Source organism: Tupaia chinensis, unplaced genomic scaffold (genome assembly GCF_000334495.1).
Source record: "Tupaia chinensis unplaced genomic scaffold, TupChi_1.0 Scaffold000458_2, whole genome shotgun sequence".
NCBI classification, from domain to species: domain Eukaryota; kingdom Metazoa; phylum Chordata; class Mammalia; order Scandentia; family Tupaiidae; genus Tupaia; species Tupaia belangeri.
In genome coordinates this window covers 431,887-440,770 of record NW_006159967.1, presented here as the reverse complement: position 1 = coordinate 440,770, position 8,884 = coordinate 431,887, and the positions used below count along the sequence as shown (strand labels likewise).

Sequence of the window (8,884 nt, the reverse complement as noted above, 5' to 3'; positions counted from 1 at the left end):
GGAGGCCAAAAACAAGGTTGAAGAACTTGCAACTTGAGAAGATGATAGTTACCAGCCCTGCATTACCTCAGGGGAAAACAAGAACTACTCTGCCATTCTTAAGGAAGCCAGATACCCAAGGACAACTCACACTGCAGATCCCCACAACACCATTCCTGGTAACTACAAGATGACTGCTGTGCCGCATCAGCTGATAATCATCCCTGCGTACCAGAACTGCTTTCCTGAAACTGCATTCCCTGGAGACTCACCTACACTTGTGGATCTGCAGGAGACCCTCCCTTAATCCAACCCTGAATAGAATCTATGCTCCCTATTGTCAAAAACTTTATGAGCTGATAATTGGAACTCGTGGCCTCTCTCCCTTTACTTGTATGTATCACTTTTTCAATAACTCTTCTGGAAGACAACTGTATATAGCAGAGATAGTGTAGTGGGAGAGTGGGAAAGGGCAGAGGGACAAACAGAGAAAAAAAAAAAAAAGAGGAAGAGAAAAAAAACATATATACATAAGCATGAAAGTAGAAATGGAATATTATTGATGATAACATGCTTGATTAAGTCACTATGCAATCTATTCTAGATGGGAAATTACATTTAGTACGCTGTGATGATGCTCAGGGAATGAATGTTAGATAACCAAAAAGAAAAAACGGTAAAACTATTCGTACCATTAAAAAAAAAAAAATGGATATTTGATGGCTGCAGTGAGCGGTATGGGCCCAGCTGGGTTCTACTTTATAGTATGCTCTTTTTACTCACTGGGGTTTAGGCCTAAAGTCAGACTTGAGTTCATGTATAGGTATGTGTCAGCTGCGATAACTATTGGATATATTTAGACTAATTAAGTTCACTGACAGATCATTTGGGGAGGGGGGAGGCACGGAGGGCAATCGTGGATGCCAGGGACAATGTGGGAGGAGGATGGGTCATAACAGAGGGAGGGGGATGGGGAATCTAGGATGGCAAAACAAAAGGCAAGGTATGCAGGACACAAGAATTGGGAAACTATTTGCTGAGAACATATATGGTGACATGCTTGATTGAGCCAATGAACAGTGTATTTTGGATGGAAAATTCATTTGTGTGTTGTGATGGGGAAAAAAATTATTATAATAAAAAATAAACTATAAAAAAAAAAAGATAAGGGGAAGGATCTATTGGGTCAGGAACTCAGTACCACAAGCATATGAAACAGGCAACTTTAAGTTTCATTTCAAACAACAATCAGCAAGCTCACAAAAAATAAGTGTCTGGTAATTGTGTTAACACTATTAATATTAGCAAATTAAAATTTTGCACAAACTTTGTTAAATTTACTTGCATTTTTTCTTTATAATATTATAAATAGTATTTTTTAAATTATTTTCTGGGACCAGCAGATGGCATAGTGGTTACGTCACTGGACTCCCACATGGCTGATGGAAGTTTGGGTCTCAGACCCTGTGGCTTGAAACTCATGCTGGGCATGTATACATGTGTGCCCAAAATCCCAGGAGGAGAATGGGGGGGGAAGGCTTGTAGGGGGGCGCCTTGAGGGGGTAATTTCTCACTTTCTGTCTCTCTGGCAGGTGCACGAGCCCTATAGCAAAAATCTCTTTAAAAAAATTATTTTTCCACTGTATACTGCTGGTGTATGGGAATACAACTGATTTTTGTGCACTGACTTTGTATTCTATGATCCTGCTCAATTCAGTTATTTGTTCTGATACTTTCTTTGTAGATAGCTTAGGATTTTCTATCTTTGTGATCATATAATCTATAAATAGTTTGTATGCCATTTATTACCTTTTCTTGCTTAATTACGTTAGTGAGCAACCACAGCACAATGTGAATAGTTAATATCCTTGCCTCTACTGCAACCACAGGAGTGAAGCATTTAGTTTTTTACCATTAAATATGAAGTTAGCTATAGTTTCTTCATAGGTGCTATTTGTTGGGAAGAAGTTTCCTGATATTCATAGCTTATGTAGTATTTTTATCATGAATATTGAATTTTGTCAAATGTTTTCTATTGCTGCAGCAACTAAGAAGAATATGTCATTTTTCTTTATTCTGGAAAGAGAGTGGATTATATCACTTCATTACTTGATTCTTCAAATGTAACTTTGTACTACTAGAGTAAAACCTGCTCAGTTATGATGTATTCTTTCTACATATTGTTGAATTTGACTTTTAATACTTAATAAAGATTTTCCATTCATGATCAAGGAAAATACCTGTAGTTTTCTTTTCTTGTATTATGCAAGTCTGCTGATGAAAAATATTCCCAGCTTTTGTCTGCCTTCATTTTTGAAGAATACTTTTGCCAAATATCCTAATTCTAAACTGAATTTCTTTTCTTTCAGCATATAGAAAACAACCATCTCATGGAACTGTGGTTTATATTTATTTCTCATGAGTAGTTGTCATTTTTTTTCATTGTTTCTCTATATGTAATATTTCTTTTTTTTTCCTCTAGCAGTTCTAAGATTTTTTTCTTAGTTTTCAGCAATTTGATTATAATGTGTCATGCTGTGTTTTTCTGTTTATCCTGCTTGAGGTCAATTGAGATTTGTGGATTGGTGACTTTAAGCTTTTCTTCAAATTCGGGAATTTTCCCACCATTATTTCTTCAAACGTTGTTTTGTTCCATTTTTCCCTCCTCTTTTGAGGTTCCATTTAAAGAGGAAAGAGACAAAAGGAAGGTGAGATGTGGTAAAAAAAAAAAAAAAAGGGGAGTTGGGAAAAAAAAAAAAAAAAAAAAAAAAAAAAAAAAGAAAAATCTCCCTCTTAAGATTTATACTTAATTTCTTTTATTAAATTTATGAATTTTGAATAGTTTTTTAGTGAATAGCTAATCTGGTATCATTACTCTCCAGAAGCTGTTTTGTTTTGTTTTTTAATTTAAATTGCTAGAGGGTACATAAACTCACTAGAGAGAGACAGAGAGAGGAAGAGAAAGCAGCCCTGCTGGCTGGCCACGGTTCTGGTGAGACTTGGTCCCTTTAACCACTAGGCCAGGGAGCCAGCCTATGAACTTGCTTTTTTTAGGGTTGCTTTTCTGTACTGAGGATTCCTAATTCTTCCATTATGTTCATTTTTTTTCCTCTTGAAATGTTCAAATATATTTATGACAACTTTTATGGTCCTTATCTGCTAATTCCATCATTTCTCATTTTGGGGTCTATTTCTATTGACCGATTTTCTTGCTTTTTGAATATCTAATAATTTTCTATTGAGTGGTTGACAATATGAATACTAAACTGTTAAATGTTTCAATTTCTGAGTCTTTCTTAGTTAAACATTAAACTTTGTTCAGGTAAGCAGTTAATTTACTTTTGAGTCACCCTGATCTTTTGAAGACATTCTTCTTGCCTCCCCAAGCAGTCATTTTTTAAAGACATTTTTGAATGAGAAATAACTTTCAAATTAATATTAAATAGCAAGTATGCTTTTTTTAAGGCTTATTATCAAACATTTTAAGGGTTGGTATATAGTAGTTTATACTTCAGGGTAGGTAAGTCCTACCTCTAAAGCATAAACAATATAGTATATCTTCTGAATATGGTGTTGTTTTTGTTTTGTTTTGTTTTGTTTTGTTTTTTAATGAAGGCTCTAAATCATATAGGAACTCTGGCAGTTGTTCAGCTCACGGATTCCTGACAGCTTTCTTCCCTCCAGTGTTTATGGATTTTGAGTAACTTTCTTGTCCTTTGCTGTGGTAGAGCTAATCTGGTATCATTACTCTGTCACAGCCAGAGGTATAATTCCCAAGAAGGAATTTATTTTTTTTAGAATTATTTATTTATTTACCTCCATTTGTTGTTATTATTCTTTTCATTTGAACAGAGAACGAGAAAGGGAAAGCAAGAAAGTACGCCATCCTTCCAGGCACTGGAACTGTGGTGGGCCATGTAGTAGTCCAATGCCTTAACCACCATACCACCTGCTGGCCCCTCAAAAGGGAATTTTTGGTCATATCTCACCTTTCCTTTGTTTCTTTTTTCTTTCTCCTTTAAGCCAGTAACTGTGCCCTTTATTCTTTGACATCTCTCTCTCTCAGGAGCTCATTATTATTTAGCAAAAAAAACAAGCCAGAGGCCAGCAGGTGCATGGTGGTCAAGGAGCTGGACTCCCAATGGCTGACTGCGGTTTGAGCCCTGGACCTAGAGGCCTGAAAATCAAGCCCAGTGCCTGTGCATGCATGCCCAAATCAGGAGAGGAGATTTGAGAAGAAAGATGTGGGTATCCCAAAAAAAATAAGCCAGAGGCCAGCAGGTAGCATGGTGGTCAAGGAGCTGGACTCCCAATGGCTGACTGCGGTTTGAGCCCTGGACCTAGAGGCCTGAAAATCAAGCCCAGTGCCTGTGCATGCATGCCCAAATCAGGAGAGGAGATTTGAGAAGAAAGATGTGGGTATCCCTGCTGGGGGATAATTTCTCATTTATAACTTCTGTCTCTTTACAGTGAGTGCAAGCATCATATGGCAAAAACCTAACAGCCAAACAGACAAAAACAAAATTAAAAAGCCCAAGCCAGAATCCTCGTAATGCCATCCAATGAATTCTCTTTCCATCGCTCCATGGATAAACTATTTTTTTCTTTATGTTCTTGGATTAAAACAATAATAACTTAAGCTAGTTTATGTTGATTAGTATTTGGTGTATTTCTCAATATATCTATTTCTCTCATTTTTTGTTTCTGTGCCATATACTGCTTATATCTAATTTAAAAATTTCTGAAACCAGTTGGCTGATAAAACTAAAACCAATACATGTTGAGATAATTTATTTGATTAAAAGCTATTCTTGAACCATCATTCTGACCACACAAAACTAAGTAATTCACAAAGGATTAAGGATGGTAAGGAAACAGTAATAATATACTTATTTGATATTCTGAGTTCTTAATCTCATACCTGAGATTCATTTAGTTCATTGTTTCTCCTAGTGAGCTCTTTTAGTTTCATGTTAGAAAATGGGCTTAGATTCTACTTATTTTTCTTCTGACTTAACAACCTTTATGTTGATGAGGTCTACTCACAGAATGTAATGTTCATCCTTCTCTGTCCACAAAATATCTATTAATTCATGTTTATAAAAGATTAGTCACTTTAAAAAATAAGTTTTGCATGGTTTTATTATATTTTGAAGAGAGTAGAGGTAAGAGCAAGAAGAACAAAAATGAAACTAGCTTATAAAATGGGTCTTTAAGAAAGCATTTTTTTTTTGTATTTTTAGGAGAAAAATAATTTAATCAGATTTTCAAAGGTTGTAGGTCTAATAGTCTTACCTGTGTAGTTGAATATATTCTCGGGGTCTGTTGAGCAGGTGAAGAAATCTGTCAACTATCTTGTTCTTTCCAACACCCTGTAATTACACAAACAGCATTAAATTGAAGAAGTTTTTGCTTGGAGGTTAAGTTTATGCCAAACCAAAAGAATCAAACCTACTTTCTCAAACCCACTTTCCTCATGTTGTACTGTTTTAATTTATTGTTAATGAAAACGAAACTGGCAAACATATATAGTACATCTCGTATGACACAAAGGTATCTTTAAAAATTTACTTCTAAGCCTACTAGTTTTAAGCTATTCTTACTAAAAAGAAATCCATACATTAGCCTCCTATATTTCAACTTTTCTATTATAGGGACTAAAGCCTAGACTTACTACAGAACACTAATTATTTCAATTTGAAGAACAGCATCAAAGGTGATTGAATAAGCATAAAAACAATGGTGTTTCTAATCAATTCTTTAGAAGTCTGGAATTCAGCTACAGGAATATAAAAATATAATACTTGTTCTTTTCTATCATCCACTTCTTTCCCTTTTATCCCACTTCCTAGTCCTTTAAAGTCCTAGAAACCGAAAATTATAACTGTGGCATATTAATAAAACTCACTGTAGGCACTCGTTAGGAATACTTTTATTTTTGGGGCCAGCAGGTGGCATGGTGGTTAAGGGCACTGGACTCCCACATAGCCAACTATTGTTCGAGTCCTGAACCTAGTGGCTTGCTTTCTCACTTTCCATCTCTCTCACTCTCTTGCTCCGTTCCTCTCTGGTCAAACTGAAATAAATCAATTAATTTAATTAAATTTAAAAATTATTTTTTTCTTAAAAAAAGAAATACCTTTATTTTCTTGCGACTTACAGAGGCTGAGAGGTGCTGTCCTTTCATAGAGGACAGACTGTTAAAAACGGAATCCACCCTGGTGCTATTTCCCTGCTTTAAAATTTTCGCGTAGAGGTGGAACACAATTCATGGGCTGTACATCTTTTAATAAGTAGGTAGTACAGGAAGAATAAAGGTGGCTGAAAAGCTGAGTTCTTTATCATACGTTACAGCAATAATAACTGATTCTTATTTTATGCTAAGCTCTATGTTCAGAATTTTCACGTGTTATTTCATTTAGTCATCACAACAGTCCTACAAGACACTTCATACTTATTTCAACCTTATAAATGAAGAAACCAAGTCCCAGATAAGTTAAGCAACAGGTACATGGTCACACAGCTAATCATAGCAGAGCTAGGTCTCAAATCCAGGTCTAAATAGTTCTGACAGTCATGCTTTTAGCCCCTACATTATGTAGTATATTTCTTTAAGTATGAAATAAATGCAGTTAATCTGGGCATTCAATGATCTCTTTCCCCATTTCTTTCTTTTTTTTTTTAAGAGGTTTTTCGCTATAGGGCGCGTGCGCTCACCAGACAGATAGAGAGAGACAGAGAGACAGAAAGCGAAAAATCACCCCCCAGGGGGGATGGTCACGCCACAATCCCTTCTCCTCCATTCTCCTCTCAGGATCTTGGGCACGCACGCACACGCGCCCGGCATGAGTTTTAAGCCACCGGGTCCAGGACACGAACCGCGGTCGACTACGTGGGAGTCCAGCGACATAGCCATTACGCTAACTGCTGGTTCCCTCTTTCACCATTTCTAGGATCCACCCTAAACAAACAATAAAGCATTCCAGGGTGAGATATGGTGCATGTAAGCAACAGCGAACCACGATAAGGAAGTGGGCATTATTACTGGTATTTTTAATCACATATTCAAATATCTTGTGAAAATAAGCATTCTATAAGCACCAAAGATAGAAATTCAAAGGATCTGAATCAGTACTTATTGAGTGCCGTGGCAGGGAGGAGAGGGCAGGGACTAGGCCTGTTTTGCTTATCAAAATACATTGCCTGTCATAATAATGCATTTGGGGCTAGACAGTGGCAGAGCAGTAAAATGCAGTGCTGGGCAAGGCTGACCCATATGGGAAGGTTTTGGATTCATGTCTGGCGACCTCACTGAACACAGTATCCACATGCATGCCCACGATCCAGAGCTGGCTGAGACCGGGCATAGAGAGCAGTGTCAACATCCTGCTGGGGATGCACTATCTCTCTGTGTCATGGAAGAAATAAATACACTTTTAAAAAAAGAATATATTCAATAAATATGAAATAAATGAATAAATACAAGGAATTTGGAAAATACTGGAAAAGGCGTGTAATTCTTGGTTATATATACATGATGACTATGTTAATAAGGACACTCAATAACAAAATCTGTGATAAGTTATGGACTTACAAAATCTGTACAAGTTTTGCAAATGATCCAATTTATTTTACCTACATACCATTCAAGGTTACGGACCTGAACAACTGACAAAATCACTAAAGTAAGAACAATGGACTATTTCACCTTCTAGGAATCCTTCCAGTATCTAACTGGATTTTGCCCAAAATAGTTTCAAAGCTGGCACAGAAGCACAAGGAAGGAAAAATGTATTTGCACATTCCCACATAAATTACAACAGCTATGCCAGCTTTAAATGGCACACTTCAGTAAAAATTAAATATCAATAAATTCAGATGAGTAAAATGACTATGTTAATATCTCAGCTCTGCAAAAGTCCTAGAGAAAATGCAAATGTCATAAATACAATTATAAAATCAGAAATACAAAGGATTTCCTGAAAGAAGTCATGAAATGCTACTAGAAGGGAGCTCTTCCTCCTTCCAACCCCCCAAAGTCATTGAATCAGCCATGCTTTTTCAAAGTCCGCCTGAGCAGCACAGTGTGAGGAATGTACAAATCCCATAAGTGCAGGATGAGTTGTGAAGTCCCAACTGACACTGAAGACTCTTGTGCTGTGTATCTTTAAATGTTAAGGTCTCTAGAACTCCGACCTCAGTTGTCTCCTTGCTCTGCACACACTCTCTGGGAAATTTTGGCTACTCTCATGACCTCAGTCGTCATCACATATGCCTCACACTTCTTTTCTAAGCTCCGTGTAAGATCCTCTGTTCCTGTCAACTGAACTTCTGCACCAGATGTTCATACTGAACTCATTATGCTCCCACCCAAACCTACTCTTCTTTCTTTTTAGCCCGAGATAACATTACTACCATGAATCCAACTCCCCAATGAAAGCATTATAGAATACTTTTGACTGCTTGGTTTTTTCCCCTTTAACCTCATTCAAAACGCCTCTTGGATTTTTGTTGTCCTTACATGTCAAACTTCTTTTATCCCTCCCTTCCACACCTTTCCTCTCCTTCCTCTCTTTCTCTTTCCTTTTTCTTGTCTTCCTCCCTTCTACCTTCCTCCCTCCCTTTGCCTAAATAAATCACCCACTATCTGAACCCTTACTGTTACAACACTGTACAAGCTAAGCTGGATACAAAGGTAAACAAAATATCCGCACGCCATGGCCACACTCACAGCATACAGTTTAGTAGAAAACAGACAATTAAGCAAAAGCAACATAGATAATCAGTGTCATCATAGTGGGTAACGAGATGTTTTACAATTTAATCCAAGGGCTCAGGGAAACCCACTATGTACAGTGATGTTTAAGTTGGATATGGGAATTAATGAGGAAGGGACAGGGAAAGA

General features: G+C 36.9%; 1 protein-coding gene across 1 annotated transcript in view; it reads right to left on the bottom strand.

Annotated features, from left to right (window-relative positions):
- The window catches only part of VWA8 (von Willebrand factor A domain containing 8), a gene marked incomplete at its 5' end in the record, with an annotated part of 402,506 nt that overhangs the window by 210,724 nt on the left and 182,898 nt on the right, over positions 1 to 8,884 (bottom strand). The window contains 1 exon segment of the mRNA XM_006155509.3: positions 5,275 to 5,351. Within this exon segment, the coding sequence (XP_006155571.2) occupies positions 5,275 to 5,351 (77 nt within the window).